This window comes from Vombatus ursinus, unplaced genomic scaffold (genome assembly GCF_900497805.2).
Source record: "Vombatus ursinus unplaced genomic scaffold, bare-nosed wombat genome assembly UNPS02015030.1, whole genome shotgun sequence".
NCBI lineage: Eukaryota > Metazoa > Chordata > Mammalia > Diprotodontia > Vombatidae > Vombatus > Vombatus ursinus.
Window position 1 is genome coordinate 2174694 of NW_020954808.1, and position 19442 is coordinate 2194135.

The 19442-nt window shown below is 51.3% G+C and overlaps 1 protein-coding gene across 2 annotated transcripts in view; it reads right to left on the reverse strand.

Moving 5' to 3' along the window:
- Nucleotides 1-18650, reverse strand: part of HNRNPUL1 (heterogeneous nuclear ribonucleoprotein U like 1) — a 32367-nt gene extending 13717 nt beyond the window's left edge. Inside the window, exons 1-10 of one of the 2 annotated variants that reach the window (XM_027845899.1) lie at nt 17213-17591; nt 16030-16158; nt 12611-12773; nt 11056-11129; nt 8409-8548; nt 6144-6243; nt 3348-3460; nt 1978-2244; nt 984-1106; nt 775-903 (exon numbers count right to left, since the gene is read on the reverse strand). In XM_027845899.1, coding sequence (XP_027701700.1) covers nt 775-903; nt 984-1106; nt 1978-2244; nt 3348-3460; nt 6144-6243; nt 8409-8548; nt 11056-11129; nt 12611-12773; nt 16030-16158; nt 17213-17576 — 1602 coding nt within the window. In that variant the 5' untranslated portion in view covers nt 17577-17591. Of the gene's footprint in view, nt 1-774; nt 904-983; nt 1107-1977; nt 2245-3347; nt 3461-6143; nt 6244-8408; nt 8549-11055; nt 11130-12610; nt 12774-16029; nt 16159-17212; nt 17592-18493 lie in introns of those variants that run through there. The other variant, XM_027845900.1, reaches the window with a different exon arrangement.
- Nucleotides 18651-19442: the final 792 nt, after the last annotated feature.

Consider the following 19442-nt stretch of genomic DNA (forward strand, 5'->3'; position numbering starts at 1 on the left):
CCCTAGAACAATTGTTTCCAACCCTCCCCTATCTCTTATAGCTGGTTTCCTCCCAGGCTCGATGAAGGCATGTTTTGAATCCTTTGCACACTGGGCAGTTCAAATGGCACTTGTTCTAGGATACCCCAAGTGATGCTGCTGGGGAATGACCATGGATCTGAGGATGTGGACGTTCACAATGACTCTCGGAGGGAAGGGACCAGGTTGTAATGGAGCACCCCACACTCAGGGTCCCCAATCTATCTTTTTTGAGCCCAACTGTGGAGACAGCCCCAGAGGGGGAGTTCTGAAGGGGCCCTGGAGAGACCCTTCCTCTCGGTGGGCCTCAGTCTCCTCACCTCACAAGGAGGCCGGAGGCCGGATGGGGGACCCTTCCAGCCCCCATCTTAAATACAAATATGTCATTTGGGAGATGAAGCCCAGAGAGAGGCTGGTCCTTGGGGTCAGAGAGATGAAAGCACAGGTGCTGACCCTGCCCAGGCACAATCTTGAATGTGTAGGTCTAGGGGCACCAACACCTTTCCAAAGCACGTGGCTGCTGACAACAAGGTGTTTGGGGGGCAGGCCCAGGTCTCAGGTTGGCTCCTGTGTTCTCACAAAGACAGACAAGGGCTTGGAAATACTTTTGCAAGCCACGAAGGTGGCAACATATTTAAGCTCAAGGCCGTAAGATGTCATCAGGCTTGAAGCCACAGGTTTAAAGATCCATGGGGTGTGGCCAAGGCAACCTCCCTACCGTGTGCCCAGAGGCTGATGGGGACTAACGGGCAGTACCTGATCCAAGATGTAGTTGCGTTTCTTGCGGGCAGCAATTTGAATGAGGCGGTTCAGGCACTGGGTGGCCTGCTGGATGAGGACATCCCATCGGCCGGCATAGTTGCGCTGTCGGCGGAGGCCCATCACCTGGAGAAGGGGGAGACACAGGTCGGTGGCTGTCGAAGGCCATGAGTGAGCAGGGGTGATGGTGGCCGCACCACACTCACCCGCATTTTATCCATGATGGCGTTGGTGCCGAGGATGTTGTACTTCTTGGAGGGGTTGGCGGCGGCGTGTTTGACAGCCCACGTGGTTTTGCCAGCTGCTGGCAAGCCAACCATCATTAGAATCTAAAGAAAATCCAGTGAATACTGTGAATACACAAAAGCTGGTGAAAGCACCCTAACAGCAGAATCAGAGAAGGTCAGAGCCAGAGACCTTCACTCGACTGAGATGGGCAAACGGAAAGGCCACAGGGCAAGTCCACGATGAGAGGGGAGGAGGAGGCTTTCAGAGAACCGAAGCTCAAGGTTATCTATGTAACACAAACAAAGCCCAGACCAAGCAGACTGGACATGGGCCTGGTTCCCAGTCCGGGGCTGTTTTCTCCCGTCTTCTTTTCCACCCTCCCAGGCAGAAATGAGGGCGACAATGGCAAACCCTCCTGGAATCAGACAAGAGTCCAACGGTTGAGGGTCCTCTGCCAAATCACCCAACAGAGTCGCAGCAGACACAACCCAGGGCAAAGGCAATGGAAAAGGGCCATCTGTCCTGTGGGTGGTTAGGCAGAAGACCAGAGTGCTGAGCAGTTCGAGGGCAGAGACGGCTCTTTGTGCACTGACCCTTCTGCTTCACTTGCCGGGCTCAAAGACAGAGCTTCTGCACCTTCCTAGCCCCTGTTCCTATTTCCAGCCAAACCTTTGCCCCCAGTCCCTTTCTGGTCTAAGCAGAAGACAGCGAGGCTACTGATGATCTTAACTCTTCACTCCCCCCATCAACCTGTAACACAGAATGTTCAGACAAAGAAGAGCCATCTTCAAGTTCTGACTCTTCACTGACTTCCCGTGTTACCTTGGACAAATAAAACAAAACGCTTGCTCTATTGATAAACCACACCCTCTTTGGGGCCCAGTCAGCTTGGCTCTCGTGATCCAGTTCTAAACTGGATGCTAACTCCCTGACTTCTCCTCGCCAGTGGCACCGGCCTCTGGCTGCCCGTACCTCGCAGTCTGCTTTGCTCTTTGGTCCGACAGTACCCCGAATACGCTCCCCAACAGGTACGTGCTGAATGAACGTGAACCCCGGGATGATGGAGCAGTAGGGCTCTCTCCTCTGGCCAAAGTTGAACTCCACGGCACAGTTCTTCACGAGGACGTGGGGGTAGAGTGCCTGGCCCCCCAGGGCATCTTTCTGGATGCGGTAGGCTATGCCCAGCCACTTTCCGTTCTTGGTGAAAGAAAGCTCTATTTCATGCCCACATTCAAAGTCCTGGAGAAGGAGGAGAGAGGAGATGAGAAAACAAGTGCTGAGCTGCTAGCAAAGAAAGGAGAGAGGAACACAAGCCAGGTGAGCACCTGTGGGCCATTGGGACAACCACTGCTCTGTGGCAGCCCTGAGGGTCTGGGGTCTCTCCACACTCTAGGCAAACCAGCAGCACAGAGTCCCTCGACCCAGACCGGTAACAGAAATGAAGAGGCCCCCTGCATCCACTGCTCGGCTACGATGGACCATTAGGGGAATCGCCCACCAGCAACAGTCTGAGGCCAGGGGTACCTTAGGGCACTTGTGAATGATCTCAAGGAGCCTGTAGACTGTCAGGCAGCAGGCTAAAGTGGGGAATGCTCTCCAGGATTCGAAGGAAGCCCGAAGCAACAAGCTTTTCCCTTCCTCTAACCTTCAATGCAGGTGAGGGCAGAGCACCATTAGGAAGGACTCATCAGCAAATGGAAACCAGCCCCCACCAAAGAGCAGCAGCTTCTTCCCAGGGACACCAGCTCTAAGGAGAGGCCAGGCAGGTGCCTGTGGCCTTGGTGCCAGGAGCCTCTTTTCAGCTCTGCTGCCCCAAACCCCCATTCTGCTACTGAGGGATCTGTACACCAATGTCTGAGCTGGCCAGGCCCCTCTTTCCTTTCTCTCTCCACCAGTCATGAGCTCACACTCAAGATACTGCTTCTCCTCACACTCGACATTCCATCCAAGCTGGCTTACGTGTTGTTTCCTGCACAGGACCTCTCACCTCTTGCCGCTAGGCCTTTGCTCAAGCTGTGCCCCATGCCTGGCATGCATCACCCTATCTCACTTCTATAGAGCAGAATCCTAAGCTCCTGAAAGGCTCAGCTCACATATGCCCCCTTCCTATTTGAGGCCTTTCTTGTTCTGCCCATTACTACCCCCTGTAAACTCTACACTGGGCATCTACCCAGTAGAATGAAGTTGCTTGGGGAAAGGGGCTGGTTTCTCTTGACATCCCAAGCACACAGGGCATCTTGTAGCTATCTCTTTTAAAAGAAAAGTGCGCAGTTCCCAGATGTGGAGCACTCCACTTTATCAGCATGATCCCACCCAGATATGAGATGTCTACTCATACTCACCGCGAAACATCCAATTACATCATTTTCAGCAAATGTGTCCCCATAGTTTTCAAATCGGCTGTTGGTAGATTTTTTCCCAGTGCCGCCGTAACCGTAAGAAAATGCCTCCTCACCTAAAAAGAAAAGGACGTGAAACCTCAGGTGGTCACTTTGACACAGTGCCTGCCCCTTGGGTCTTCAAGTTCATTTGGAGAATCTAAGGCCAAGAGCCCCCCATCCTGGGGATCAGAAGACTGTGACTTTTGAGACCCTGGGAAGCCCTCATCTGACCTATCTGTTCCACAGGGCTGTTACGAAGATAAAGAGGTCATTTATTTACACAGTATACTTAAAAAAGAGTTGGTTGAACTAGGTGACCTTGCGACTTTCATGTTTAAAGGTCGCTGAAACTCCAGGCTTGTGGTGTGAGGTACTGGGGAAGAGGGAGAGAATGCATACTGAAAACTGTCCCGAGATCACTTCCCCTTCCCTTTAGAGCACTCTGAGTACATCGAATGCACAATGCTCACTGCTCCCTAATTATCTGTATCTGGCCTCAGTCAGAGGGGACTGCAAAGACCCACGTGCCTCAGCACCCCCCAAGTCCAGGCAGATGGATGTTCCACAAAATAAGTGTTTTTATTTGTTTTCAACTGGGGTTAAGAGGGAAGGAAGAAGAGTTTGTGACGAGACAAGGGACAGAGGGGATCACAGAGAGTAAAATGGACAATTTTGGTTATATAAAATTAAAAGATTCTGCACAAACAAAACCAGTAACAGCTAAACTTAGACAAGAAACAGATAAATGAGGGGGGGGAATCTAACCAAGTTAAAAAGGTCTCATTTCTGAGACATTTAGGGTACTTGCAGTTTTTGGAGGAAGAAATCTAAGCTGCCAACAACCACATGAAAAAAAAATGCTCCAAACCACTAATAATGAGAGAAATTCAAGTTGGAAGAACTCTGAGGTCCTACCTCCCAGCCACCAGATTGGCTAAGATGACAGAAAAGGAAAATGACAAATGCTGGAGACATGATGTCCCCAAATTATTAAACCGTGCACACCCTCTGAACCAGTGATACCACTATGAGGCCCAGACCCCCAAGATATCAAAGAATGAAGAAAAGGACCCATTTGTATAAGAGTATTTAGAGCAGCTCTTTTCATAGTGGCAAAGACCTGGAAATTGAGGGGACACCCATCAACTGGGTAACAGCTGAATGGAGTGAGGGCATGTGGACGTGACAGGATACTCTTGTGCTGTAACAAGTGATGAAGGGGACGGTTTCAGAGGAACCTGGAAAGACCTGTATGAACTGATGCTGAGTGATGCAAGCAGAACCAGGAGAACAATTTAAACACAAGCAACAACACTGTAATGACAAACAACTTTGAAAGAATTAAGAAATAGGATGAAATGTGTTAGTCTCTTCCTGACAGAGAGGGGATGGATCCAGAGGGCCTACGAGACATACATTTTTTGGACATGGTCAATGTAGGAATTAATTTTGATTAACTATGCACATCTGTTACAAGGGTTTTGCTTTTCTTTTTTAATGGGAGGAGGGGCGAGGTGAGAGAGGGCAGATTTTTGTTAATTGGAAAAAATTAAAATGAGATATTAAATAGTGATAAAGCAAACCTTAGATATGTTTTTAAATGGTAGCAGTACAGCTAGCTAAGATCTGTTTATCTTTTTAGAGTTACATTTTATTTTCAGGACCAAATTTTCTCCTCACACCCAACCACTGCCATGGAAAACAAACATGTATAGTCAAACAAAAATTTCCTCATTGGATATGTCCAAAAAATGTCTCAGTTGGTCGATTCCATCAAAAGGTGGGTAGCCTGTTACATTACGAGTCTGATGGAATTGTGTATGATAACATTTGTTACTGTGAAAATTGTCCTCTTGGTTCTGTTCCCTTCTCTCTGCCTCAGCTCACACAGGTTTCTCTGAAACCACCCCTTTCATCACTTTGGACAGCACAACAGTGTTCTATCGAATTCACATATAACGTGTTTGGCCATTTCCCAAATGATGGTCTTTCCCTCAATTTCCAATTCTTTGCCACCACAAAAAGAGCTGCTACAAATACTTTTGTACATATGGGTGTGTTTCTTTTCTTCGATCTTTCTGTGATATAGACCCAGTATTAATACTGCTGGGCCAAAGGGTCTCTGTGCAACTTAGTTTTTGGGACATGGTTCCAAATTGCTTCCAGAATGACCAGAGCAGTTGATGATTCTGCCAACAGGGCATTAATGTGTCCCTACAGCCTCACCAGCATTTGTCGATTTCTTTTTTGGTCATCTTAGCCAATCTGATGGGTGTGAGGTGGTACCTCAGAATTGTTTTACTGTGCATTGCTCCAATTACTAGTGATTTGGAGCATTTTTTTCCTCTATAAACTGCCTATTCACGTCCTTTATCCATTCAGCCAATGGGGAGAGGCTACTAAGGCATATCTGCTCCCACCTCCAGTGCGTATAAGCATGGCTAGGTATCTATAGTTTACCAAATATTATCTTCTGAAACAACCCAGTGTCAGAGGAGATAGCAGCATGTAACAAACTGTGCTTGAAAAATGAGGACAGAGAGGAAGGGAATCCATATTTTCTGGGCTCAATCCTAGACTTCTTTCCACGACTCTTGCTGTTTCTGGGAGCCCACAACCCTCACCAGTGCCCCCCAACAGTGCCCTGGAGGGAGAGAGGCACCAGCCCCACCCCAGCCAAACCTGGCTGTGTAGGTGACCTGGTTTTTGCCCCTCCACTCAAGATGCTTCCTTGGGGGGAGAGGACCTTATCCTTACCTAGCTGTGTACTGCAAGAATCCAATGACCAGCCAATTCGCACAACATGGGGATCAGGCTCTGTGGAAGGGAGGTGCTTTACAGAGATTTCTTCATTGATCTGAGGAAGCAGAAAGCACGGGGGGCCGAGTTAAAAAATACCCACGGACTAGAACTCATGCAATTGCTCCATCTCTCAGGGAAAACCAACTGTAGTATGGTCAGTTTAAGATACCTCTTCCTAAAGAGCCAGTTGTCACTCAACAAGTATGTAAGCTTGGGCAAGTGTCTGTCATCTGGGCCTCAGTTTCCTTCACTGATAAAACAGGGATAGCACCTGTGCTACATCTTAAGAGATGCAAGCAGCACATACTGTACAAGGGGGAGGATTTGCTCCTTCTAAGGAGGGAGTCACAAGGACAGAGGCAAGGAGGGGGATCAGGAGACCACTGGTGCCAACATCTGCAGGGGACGGGGGGCTGACGAGATGCTGCAGAGGGACCACCTCCGTCTCTACTCTGGGCCCAAGAAGCAGGTTTCTTTAGGAAAAGGACATTAGATATGAAGTGAGAAGACTTGGGTTCATGTGCTTTGGGTCTGTGGCCTTAATTACAAAATCACCAAGTCACAGAGTTCTTGAAAGAGTCAAACGCTAACGGATGAAAAGCATCCAGCTGCCAAATGTTAAAGAGCAAGAAGGAATCTCACAGGGCCATTTAATCCAGAGTGGGTCTGACAAGAAAACCCAACAAATGCTCCCTCCAGCACCACCTTCCTCTGTCTCTTGGCAACTTCTACCCATGGCTCCTGGTTCTGCCCTCTGGTTCGGGGAGAAGAATCTGATCCCTCTCCCACTGGAGGGATGGCCCTCCAAATACTTGGAAACAGTTCTCTACTCCCTTCCTCAGGCTTAGATCCCAAGAGGCTCCAAACATGGTCCCCAGGCCTCTGGTCATCACGGTCACCCTCCCTTGTGCACCCCCCGGTCTGTCAGTTGGACGGAGCCTTCCAAAACTTGGGGTTGGAAGCCAAAGATAACACTCCAAATGAAGTCTGTCCGGCCAGCTCATATTCCAATACTCTACTCCATCAAGATTTCCTTTGTCTTGGGTGCCAAACACCACAGAATAATACAGTAACAGGGTCTCAAGAAATACACAAGACACAGAAAGGCTCCATAAGTATTTGGCTAAAACATCCTAACACCCCCCCACTACTCCCCAAGAACATCCACATTAAGCAGCAACTACTCAAGCTGTCACGCCCTTGTCCTGGCATGTGAGAGGGCAGTGCTCCTTCTGACCTCTACCTCCTCTATGGGCAGCGCATCACAGGGAGGGCACCAAAAAAACTGAGGAGGTGAGGGGGCCCCACACCATACAGGGACACTGGGACCCTTGGCAGGTCCAGATTCTGAGAAAAGCGCTGGTGAAATGGAGTCTCAAGCAGCAGTGGAAGGATCTCACACAGAAAAGCTTCCTTCTCCTTCCTCTGAGAGCCAAAGCTGCCTTCCAAACCATGAGGCATGGTGACTCCAGACTCACAGAGCAAGAGTGGCAGCAGAGGCCTGGCCGGGACGGGAGGACAGTCTTTCATTGTACCCGTCTCCCTTCTCTGTAAGGAAATGACCAGGCACATTGTCTAAGAGGGCAGAAGGAGGACCAGTGAGTGGATAACTACAGGAGGCAAAAGAAGTAGAAACCTCCTACAATGACATAGTCAGATGGTTACCTCTCAGGGGTCACAGAGATCATGGGATTTAGATCTGTGAGGAAACCTTGGACAATGTCTGTTCCAATTCCTTCATTTTACAGGTGAGGAAACCGAGGTCTGGTAAGGTTAAGTGACTTGCCCAAGATCATACAAGTAGCTAACAGTGGGAGTCGCCTAAAGGACTGATCCCCATTCTTGGGCTCTGCTCTATTCTGATTCCTTTCCTTCCAGCTCTAACGTTCTACACAGCACATTTCCCCTAAGCGGCCATTCTTATTTCCCAATTTCACCGAAAAGAAATGTCCAAACCAATGTTGTCAACACACAGGGCAAATTCTACAACAAACATCTCTGTTCAACAAAAAGATGCCCTCCCAGGAGGTTGCACGTCTCCTATAAAGGAGTCCTAATAGGATAAAAGAGAACCCCCTTGGCCACCTCCCATCATCTATCCAGAGGTCAGAAACTAGAATGCCTAACCTAGGGTCATCGGGGTAAGCAGCTGAGCCAGACTGACCCATGTCCTCCCCTTCTGACCAGTCAGACACTGTGGGGGCTACCGCCAAGGTTTACCTTCATCTCAAAGCACACACGGCCCCTCCTGACCCCATAACTGGCTCTGGCACCAGACCACAGATAGGCAAATCCCTCAATGGTGAGTGGGTAGCCACTACTTCGGTCCCGGGCTACTTTGAAGTGAAGATCGCAATTATCTGGAAAAAGGAATAGGTGACCCAACATAAGGAATGTGGAATCGAAACCCTCCTATGTATCACAATGACATGCAGCGTTATTCATCTGTGAAGGTCTCATCTCTAAGCAGACAAGTCCCAGATCTTTAAAGCCGGCTCTCCTGACCTCGTCTCCCATTTGCCTTTTGGACACCTCAAGCTTGACAGCTTCCAAAAGAGATCCCATCACCTCTCCCCTGCGGCTGCCCCCTCTTCTCCTGGCCTGTCCAGGGCACCCCCAGCTCGCAACTCCGCACTATCACACTTGTTTAATTTCCTCCCCTGACTCCCACCCTGGGGAAGCTCACCACCTCACATCTAGATGATGAAACACTTCTCTGGGTGGTCTCTCTTGACTCCATTCTCCATCCAGTCCTAGAGGTTTCCCCAAATCAAAGCTCTAAGGACATTCCTCCCTGATCACTGCGATGCCTCCTGATCCAGTTGCTTGGGTTTTAAAGCCCCTCACAGCCTGGTCCTTCCAGACCTTCCTCCCCTTTCTGATGCAGCCCCAGTGGCCTCCTCGCTCTTCCTCATACAAGTCACTCCACCTTCCTCCTCCCCGTGTTTGTACCAGCTGTGCCCCAGGCCTGGACTGCTTTCCCCCCTGGCTTTCTTCTCGAAGTTCTTCCAGGGTCTCCCCCCTCAGCATCTTCCCTCTGAGGCTCCCGTCCATGTCCACTCTCTACATCTTGCATATGTACTTATTTGTATTTTGTCTACCCTCATTAGACTGAGAGCTCCGCGAGGGCAGGGACCAGACTTTCTTTTTTTTAAGCTAAACTCTCTCTGTGCTCCCGGCACTTGGCACAAGGCCCAGAAAGGGGCATGTAAGTCACCATAATTACTGTCACAATAACGAAGCGCCTGTGCTTCCACATGATCGAGGGCCCCCAAAGCCCACTGGCTTCACCACACGATTCACCCCACGGTCTGGGGTCGGACACGGGCCACTGACGGCGCCACCCAGATCAGTGGTGTCAGCACAACGTTTGACCACAGCTGACGTCACTCTGCCTGTGCCACCCCCACTATTCCCTAGGGATCAGCGATGAATCAAGTCAAACGTGTTCTTGGCTTTCTCCTATAGATATTCCCTCTAATCAGTGAGCATTTCTACGGTGCTTTAAGGGTTCAGAGTACTTCACGTGTTTTCTCATTTAATCTTTATAACAACCCTGGGAGGTAAATACAATTATTAACATCATTTTACATATGAGAGAAGTGTCTTGCCCAGGGTCACCAAGCTCCTAAGTGTCACAGAGGCAAGATTTGAACTCAGGTCTTCCTAATTCCAGTCAGGCACTCTATTATTCCCTGTGCCACCAAACTTTGCTCTCCCTCCACAGGAGTCAGGGTGGCTCAGTGGAGAGGACCTGTTAAACCCTAGGGTCCCCAGGCAGGAAGTGTCCTCCTTCCTGGAGCCTCAGTTTCTCTCTCTGTGACATGACCTCACAGGGCTGTGCCAGAAGTACTCTGTCAAGGTGTGAAGTGATAGCTACAGAAATGCGAGCTGGGATGATGTTTCTCTCCTAGAAGGCGCTTCATCTCTCCCTGACCCAAGTTCTGCCAAACCATGGTATTGCCTTGAGGCTGACACCCCCAGCCCCACTCCTTGGCACAGCTCACCATTAAATGAACGAATAGCTCCTGGGGTCTGCCCCTGATGCTGCAGTATAAAGGGACCCCAGGTCAGGGGGACCCACAACAAGAGGTCACACTCACCGAGATAAAGGCATCCCTGGAGCACCAGCTGGGGAGGCCCTGTGCTCATGGCACTCTGGTGCATCCTGTCTGCTCAAGCAGATTCTAAGGTGCTTGTCTACCTCGTCTTGGGGGCACCCCTCCTGCAGCATTATGGCAGCGTGCACAGGAGCCATTCCACAAAGGTCTGTCACATGGATTTTTAAAAGGCCCTTCCCTATTGAGTTAAGACTGAACGTCAAGAACACCGGACAAGGAGCAGACAGGCCAACAGCCGGGGGCCTCTGAGCACTCTAGTGGTGCGGATTTCAGGAGAAACACCCCTGGCCAGTGCAAACTGCTAGGGCCCATCGGCCAGAGTAAAGTCTGGACTGCCAACCAGGGCTCAGATTTTTTCCCTGATGGTCACAAGGGCCCAGCCTAGCAGCTGGCTGGGAGACAAACATCAAATGCCTGTCACGAGCAAAGCCAGGACCAAGTCAGACTCCCACCAATCACGCCCAGCCTCCTCACCCCCACCAGACTAACCTCTAAATACACCCTGCAGAATCCCACTAGAACATTTTCTTTTCTTTGCCAACCCCCTTACAGAAATCACACCCACTCAACAAGGCCCAGCTTAGCCTGCCCCATATGTGGCAACACGCTTGAGACACGAGGACCCCCATGTAAGAGAAGGAATCTTCCTTTGGAAAAGCAAAGGTGAGGATGGCCTAGGAGGACAGGAAGCAGTCAGATGGGGTGGCACAGGGTGTGACAGGGACACGCTACTCCTGCAAACTCACACGTGTCGATGGCGACGAGGGTGTCATCAAACTCCTCTTCATCCTCTTCAGCTGGTGGCTGAGGCGACCGACCCCTGCGGCAGAGAGAGACCGTCAAAGACAATGGCCAGCTCGCGGATGACACCGGAGACTTGCTAACTGGCAGACCACAGTCCAATCCCCATGGTCCCCCCCAAGGCAGCCACGAAGCAGGACCCTTGGCCTGGATTCCGCTTGCCCTCCGCCAGAGGCGCTAATGAATAAATGGCCTGGTTGGAAAGGTGGCCAGTACAAACGCAGAAAGAAGAGAGGCCAGGGGCTGGGCTCTCGGCCAACAGAGGATCCATTCCCAAGCATCAGATATCTGGCTGCAGAGGGCTTTTCCAAAGGATGCACAAGTGAGCAGCAATAACCAGGATTCCAAATGACTTAGTTCTCAGTTTTAAAAGTGTCCTAACTTGTGAACTAAGTGTTCTCTTAGCCTCAAAACCCCACAAAAGTTTTGCACTTTCACAAGGGATACCAGAAGGAACAGCAGCGACTGAACACCTGGACCAGGGGTGGGGAACCTTCGGCCTTGAGGCCAGGTGTGGCTCTCTAGGTCCTTGGGTGTGGCCTTCTGATTGAGCCCAAGTTTTATAGAACAAGTCTTTTTATTAAGGACTTGAGGCCTCAAGTTTCCCCATCTCTGACCTGGACTCTCTCTGCCAAGGGCATGGATGGCTGAGCATGGTAGATGCAATGGCTGCCAGCCTTTCCTCCTACAGACTTCTGCTTGCACCCTGGGTTTTGTGCCTCCAAGGCCAATCTTACTTAATTCACGTCCTTGCTTCCTCTGGGTAACCCTGGAGTGACCTCTTCCTCCTCCCAGTCAATGCTCCTACACCCCCTCTACTGTGCCAAGCACTATGATTCAGCCCTGGGAGATCCAGGGTGGTGCCTATAGGAGCTGCCCATTCCTGCCCTGAGTGACCATCTAGTTTCTAAAGACACGTGGAAGGAGAATGGACGACAAACGACACCACCAGAGGCGGAGCTTGGACATTTCCAGCTGAGGGAAGAGGTTAGACTTGATGTAGGCCCAAAATGGAGCGGTGATAATGGGGAAGTAAAAGGCACAGAAGCTGAAATGTTCAAGGCATATTTAGAGGACAGCGAGGTCACTGATTCCCTACTGACTCCATCCCCACCTCTAAGGTGCTGTGGTGACAGAGGGTTATCACTCACCCAGATGGGTTTGAGCCCGTAGGTAATGAGGAGTCAGTTACGGTTCTGGGGCAGGGGGTGACACGAGCAAAGTAAAGCTTTGGTCAGACTTACCTGAACTAATGGAGGGAAAGAAGCCGGGGGACAAAATTCTGACGGCACCTGCCCACGTCAGGGACCCCTGACTCTAGGACTGAATTGTGCCTTATTTACCAGAGGGCTCTGCCTCACATACCTGGGCATGCTTGTGCTTCTACCTGCAATGCCACCCCCCGCCCCAGCACTGGGCACAACAAGGGGACTTCAGATGGAACCTTCAGGACTGTGGGGCACTCCAAGGGACCAGTTTCTTTCTCACACATCAGCCTACCTTTTATCCTCTCGGTGTTCATAGTAACCACGTCCCCGGTTGTCTTCAAAAGGCCTTTTCCGATTCTGGAAGTGATGTCTATTTGACAGGGGAGGCTGTGAGGGATTACAAGGGGGGAAAGAGGCAAAGGAGTCTTCCTTCTTTATCCCAGGCTTTACTTCAACTGTGGAGACAAACAAAGAGGGTCAAGATAGACAAAAACTTTAGCCATCATTTCCTGAGACCAGGTATTCTTAACCTGGGGTCCATCAACTTGTTCTTTAAAAAAAAAAGAAAAAAAAGCTTGATAGCTAGTTGTCTTTGTAATCCTATGTAGTTCACGTATGCATTTAAAAACATTATTCTGAGAAGGGGCTTTGCCAGACTGCCAAAGAAACACCAGGTTAAGGATCCCTGCAGAAGCCAGATTCTTTTCAGTGGGAGGAATAGCCCTCAAAGAGGGAAAGAGTTAGAATGATCTGCTAGGCAGCCAGACCTAAGTCTGCTTCTTTTAGAAAGTCGGGCTTTGGGGGCAGCTAGGTGGCGCAGTGGATAGAGTGCCAGCCCTGAAGTCAGGAGGACCTGAGTTCAAATCTGGCCTCAGACCAAACACCTGACACTTACTAGCTATGTGACCCTGGCCAAGTCACTTAACCCCAATTGCCTTTAAAAAAAAAAGAGAGAGAAAAAAAAAGAAAAAAGAAAGTCGGACTTTCCATACTCCCTTGGGTTCTAACAAAGAATCTGTCTCACTGTTCAAGAAACATTCTGGGGGATAGGAATTGCTTCAAAGAGGTCCATATGACACCCCCATCCTCATTTCTGTCACTCTGTCCCCCTTCCAAATCAGCAGGAAAAATAACCTTTCTACAGCAGAGGAAACTAAATGTCACGTAAGGCTCAAAACATGGCAGAAACAAAAGTACAAATGTGTTATTAGTCTGAGACCAAGCTGCCTAGAGCAGGGTGCCACTAAGGACCCATGAGCCACACACCGACTTAAGAAACCACATATTAATGTTATGTCTCTTCGATAGTTGTTCAGTTATGACCCCATTTTGGCGTTTTCTTGGCCAAAACAGTGATTTGCCATTTATTTCTCCAGATCATTTTACAGATGAGGAAACTGAGGCAAACAGGGTTAAGTGATTTGCCCAAGGTCACACAGCTAGTGAGTGTCTGAGGCCAGACTGGAACTCAGGAAGATGAATCTTCCTGACTCCAGGCCACTGAGCCACCTAGCTGCCCTGTTTTTATGTGTATTTTTAATTAATCTTGTTAAATATTTCCCAATTACATTTTAATGTGGTTTGGGCCACACTCAACAGTGTTACAGGCCTCAAGTCTGACACTTCTGGCATAGAAGACTTCATTGGCAGCCCCACCCTGGAGATCTCCCTTTAATCAAAACAAACCGCAAACTAGAAAGGTGCTGCAGATGGATGATAAGCCCAGTCCAGAACTGAAGAGAAGACAGTAGGTTGGTTCAACATTTAGGAAATATGTTGCGTTTTGAAGGATTCCAAGCTGCTCACTGTCACCAGAGCCTTAAATCTCCTTAACACCAATTCTCCTGGTAATCCCCCAGGGCTGAGAATTACACAACAGAACCATCTCAGAAGAATCGAAGCTGCTGGCAGCCCAAAGGGCAACAGTCAGGCACACACTGGTAGGATCAGACTTCAGTATATTTACTACTACAGAGGACCTGGGTGTGCTAAGTGGTCCCAAGATACTTTCAAGGACACACATGACCGGAAAAGGAGGCCCAGAGCAGTCATGTTAATTGAGAGAAAGCAGACAGAGCCCTGGACTGTTGCACGGGTATTCCCATGATGATCAATGAATCACCGAGAGACCTTGAACCTGGGCTGCTACCCCTCTGCTGCTACTTCTTATCTCTGGGGCTGGGAGTGAGTTGCTTGACTTTTCTCTGCTGTAACAGGAAGAGGCTGGCCCTGATGATCTCTTAAGGGACCTTCCAGCTCCAATAATCTCTGATTCCTTAACATATTAGACCTACCACGAGAAGGTACCCAGCATGAGACAGGTTCTTTAGAGAGAACTTAAGGAATGCCCACACTCATCCAATCACAGTGCCTCTCTTCCTTTAAGACTGTTGTGTCGTTCACTTGTTTCTGACTCTTCGTGACCCTGTACGGGGTTTTCTTAGCAAAGATCCTGGTGCGGTTTACCATTTCCTTCTTCAGTGAATTAAGGCAAACAGAGTGAAGTGACTTGCCCAGGGTCACACAACTAGTGAGCGACTGAGGCCACATTTGAGGAGTAACTCAGGTCTTACTGACTCCAGGCCTGGTGCTCTGTTCACTATGGCGCCCCCTAGTGACCTCCTTTAAGGTGCAGCTGAACTACCACTGTACTCATGGGCATAATTGCTAGGCGCCTCCTCTCAAACTACCTTGCATATATCTCTATTTGTTCCCTTTGTATTTACGTTGTATGTGTTGCTATATGGCCTTGCTGTCTGCCACATCAGAACCCAGAGTCCTTGGGAGTGGGGCGGGTTCCCCCTTCCCCCGAAGCCCAGCACAGCAGTGCCTCCTAGATGCTTGTGGTGTGATGTGTCATTTGAGCCTTTCTGACCCCTCCTGGACACTGCAGCTCAGGCTCAAATCATCTGGCACTGTCTCCCCAAAGGCAGGCAGCCCTTGAGGGATAGGCCGGTTCGCTTGAGATCTCCTTACTGAGTGCCTCCTACTTGTTCTAGGATAGCACTGTGTGTGTCCATAAGTCACTTATAGTCTGCTGAATACCAAACCACAGACCAGAAGCCAGAGGCCTTCTTTTTAAAATATTCTTGACAGCCTTTCCCCCATGCCTAGCACTGGTCATTTGGATTCTGCTGAGATGGTTCTGTTCCCTCATTCCCAGCCCTGGAGAACTGCCTAGAGAAGTGGTGTTGAGATGATGTGTTTTGGTAGAGGGGAAACAACTTGGCACCATCCAGAGGGCTACAGAGTTTCCCGAGACAGTTCACTGTTTTGGGATGGCTTTAAATGCTAAGAAATTTTACTAGATACCAAGCTGAAATCTGCCTCTCTGTGACTTTCTACCCATAGCAACTAGTTCAGTCTAAGTAGGGCAAGTCTAACTTGTGCTCTGCTTGAGAATCAACTGAAATCCTCAAAGGTGGCAAGTTGAAGCTCCCCTAGAGTTCTTCTGCAGACAGTCCCTTGAACAGGTCTGCAAACAGCACAGTCTCCTCAGTCATCTCCCTATCCTGGCTGACCTCTTTTGGACATTCATTAGCCTGTCAAAGTTGTTACTAAAACACAGCACCTAGATGCCAAACCATAAAGTGATAACTAGCACTGTGGCAGTCTATACTAACTGTCCAATGACTAGAAAACAATAAACTTTATATATAAGTATTCACACTGTCCTTCCAGCGGATGGAGACAAAAAGCCCAACTTCTCACCTGGGTAGGAAGTCAGCTGCTGTTCCAGCTCCAGCTCGGGAGGTTTACTTTCATACCCAGTTTTCTTCTCCTGATGAACGTTTGTGGTCTCATAAAATTGATTCTGTTCTGCAGGGTTGCCAGTGACATCTAAAACAGAAGGGGTGGTGGTGGGAGGGTTAGGGGAACAGGTTCCAGAAACCATGGAACAAATAGGTTTTGCTTCCAAATGACCTAGCCCCACCAAGTTACCCACGGACAAAATTAAGAGAAAAATAAAAGCATCTCAACACCACCACCACAGTATTTATGAGGGGATGCTAGTCACAACTCTGCCACTAATTTTTGGTCTGAACTTGGGCAAATTCCCCTCCTTGGGTCCGTCACTACATGTGCAAAGAAGAGAGTTGGACTCTTAAAGTTCCTTTGGGCCCTGACAACCCAGAATTAGAGAGAAGCCTAATTAGCCACCACAACTAAAGTATTGCAGCAATTTCCCAGCAAGAGAAGCAGGAAGCAATGATTTCTCTAGCTCGGCTGTATTACTCTCACCATCCCTAAACAGACCCACTCAACAACTGACGCTGCCTGCAAAATCTTTCCAACATGAAATGAAAAACCACACGACCAATTTAAAAAATGGCTGTGGAGTATGTCAAAGACACCACATCAATAAACTCACAGCTGTGAAAACTGAGCTACCCAAAATGTCCTAAAAAAGTTTGAGCTTGGAAACCAGAAGCTTTTGGGTAGAAGTTGAACCAACACCAAGGCCGACAACCTCGAAGTCAAAACAGGTTCGCAAAGCAAGAGCCAAATGTAAAGCCAGAAAAGTCCTGGCCAAGGGAGACCCAGCAGAGCCGCGCCGAGAGAAGCGGAGTGCGGGATCAAGACCCTCGGGGAGGGACTTTTCACAGGTACCGCCGCACGTCCCCCCGGCCTCCAGGACCGAGGAGCTCCGAGAGCCGTTCAGCCCGGGAAAGCCCGGCACTGGGGGCCGAGCGGAGCCCCGAGGTGCAGCCCACGGGAAGGCCCGCGGTCAGGGGCGGGCCGTGCTTCCTGCCCGGGGCAGCACCGGCGGCCGCCTCCGAGGCTTCCTGGCGTCCGGCCCGGCCACCACACAATCCCTTCGGTCTCCCCCGTGGTTCTGGGACCCCTGCCCGGCCCCACTTCGTCTCCCTCCGCCCGCTCGCCCCTTCCTTGCCTTCCTGGCCCGCGGGCTCCGGACCGGGCCCTCCTTCCGCAGCTCGCACGGGCTCGCAGAGGCCGTCGGGGCCCGCGGCCTCCGGGAAAGGCGGCAGCGGCTGCTCGGCCAGGGGCGCCTCCAGGCTGTCCTGCGGCGGCCCCGACAGGAGTCCCGGCGGCGGCTCGGGGGCAGGCGCGGGCGGCTCGGGCTGGGGCCCAGGCTCCGGCTCTGGCGTGGCAGCCTCGGCCTCGGCCTCGGCGGCGGCTTCGTCCAGCGCCGCCTGCAGCCGCTCGGCCAGGTCCGCCTTGAGGCCGCGCGTGTCGAGTCCGCGCCGCTGCAGCTCCTCCCGCAGCTCGTTCACCTTCAGCCGCTTCACGTCCATGATCCGGCGCCTCGGCTCCGCTCCGCCTGGCCCGGCGCCGGCCCCTGCCCCGGCCCGGACCTCGGCCTCGGCCCCAGGGACTGCCTCGACGGTGGCGGCGGCAACGACGGCACTAGCGACGGCAGTAGCGGCTCAAAATGGCCGCCACCACCTCCCCCCCACCGCCCCGCGCGCCGCGGCGCGCGTCCTGATTGGCCCGCGGCCCGGGCGGCCGGCGCGCGGAGGGGAGATAGCGGCCAATGGGAGTCGCAGACATCGCTCGGTACCGCCCCCCATTTCCGACACCGCCCTTCTCCAGGCCCCTTTCCCTTTAGGGCGTGGAAGGGGAAAGGGCGTTAGGCCGAGCTCCGATTGGCCTAAGCCCGCCCGCCCGCAGTCAATGAGAACGGGGCGCCGCGCAACCGACCAATCCGCGCCTGCCTCGCAAAACGCCTACCGGCTCCCCGCCCACAAAGCTGCCTCTCGAACTTTCAACTTGGCTTCAGTGACGCGCGCTTCAATTGGCTGACTCGCCCGCCCCTCGGAGGGAATGGCTTAGCTGGGGAAGCCATTTCGGCCAATGGACGAGGCGGAGCCTGGAGCCCCGCCCCCTACAGCGCTTTTCAGCCACTGAGGACCCGGAAGGAGGTTGATTGATTAAGAGGCCTGCACCTTCCTAGCACCGCCAAAAAAAAAAAAAAAACAAAAAAAAAAACCCCATCACCATCTGCAACAATTAAAACCAAAAACCCCCCAAACCCCAAATCTTCTCCCACTAATCTATGGACCAATCGGCGCGACCGATTTATCCTGAGGCGTTCGACTGCCGGGGCATGCTAATGAGCGCGGATCGGATTGGTTAAATCCCAGATGATGGGCGGCGGGGGGGAGGAATCCTGGGCCGCGGCGCAGACAGCGGCGAAAACTGCGGGCTTTACCTGAGAAATACTCGTTGGCGTCCATGGGCGAGCGAGTCTGCCGACGAGGAACCGCGGGGAGGCCTGGGCCGGGAGGCAAAGCCCGGGACGGCGGAGCAGGTGCACACGAAGCTCCCCCTCAGTGGTTCGCTCCGCCGGCCGCCTTTCCCCGCCTCCCCACAGCAGCCGGAGATCCGCGCCCGATTGCGGTTTCCGAGCCAGCTCCACTCCCCTCGACGACGTCTCTATGGTGGCGAAGCCTGACGTAGCGATGACGCGCCCCACCACCATAGAGTCTTCCGGGAGGAAGTGACGTCAGCGGGCTGGAGGGTGGGCGGGGGGCGCCCCCGTGCTGAGACCCCCAGGAAGTGGCCCGACGCCGGGAGTTTCAGTGGGACACAGCATGGCAGTACCTACCCGCCACCGGTGATAGGGCGCCTGCCCCGTGACACACAAGAGCATCACAGCCGTGACACACAATACAACACAACACAAAACAACTGGGGACCCAGCGCCATCACAACCATGACACAACGCAACACAACTGGGGACCCAGCACCATCACAACCGTGACACAACACAACACAACACAATGCAGCTGGGGACCCAGCATCATCACAACCGTGACACACTATACAATACAACACAACTGGGAACCCAGCACCGTCACAACTATGACATGCAACACAACACAACTGGGAACCTAGCACCATTCCAACCATGACACACAATACAACTGGGAACCCAGCACCATCACAACTGAGATACACCATACAACTGGGAACCCAACATCATCCCAACCAGGACACACAACACCACCGCTATGACAGACACACAAACAACATCACAACTGTGAAATGCAACACCAGCACTATGACATACAACAGCATCAACACCATGACACACAACACAACTGTGAACCCAACACCATCACAACTGTGATATACAACTTAATGCAACACCATCACAA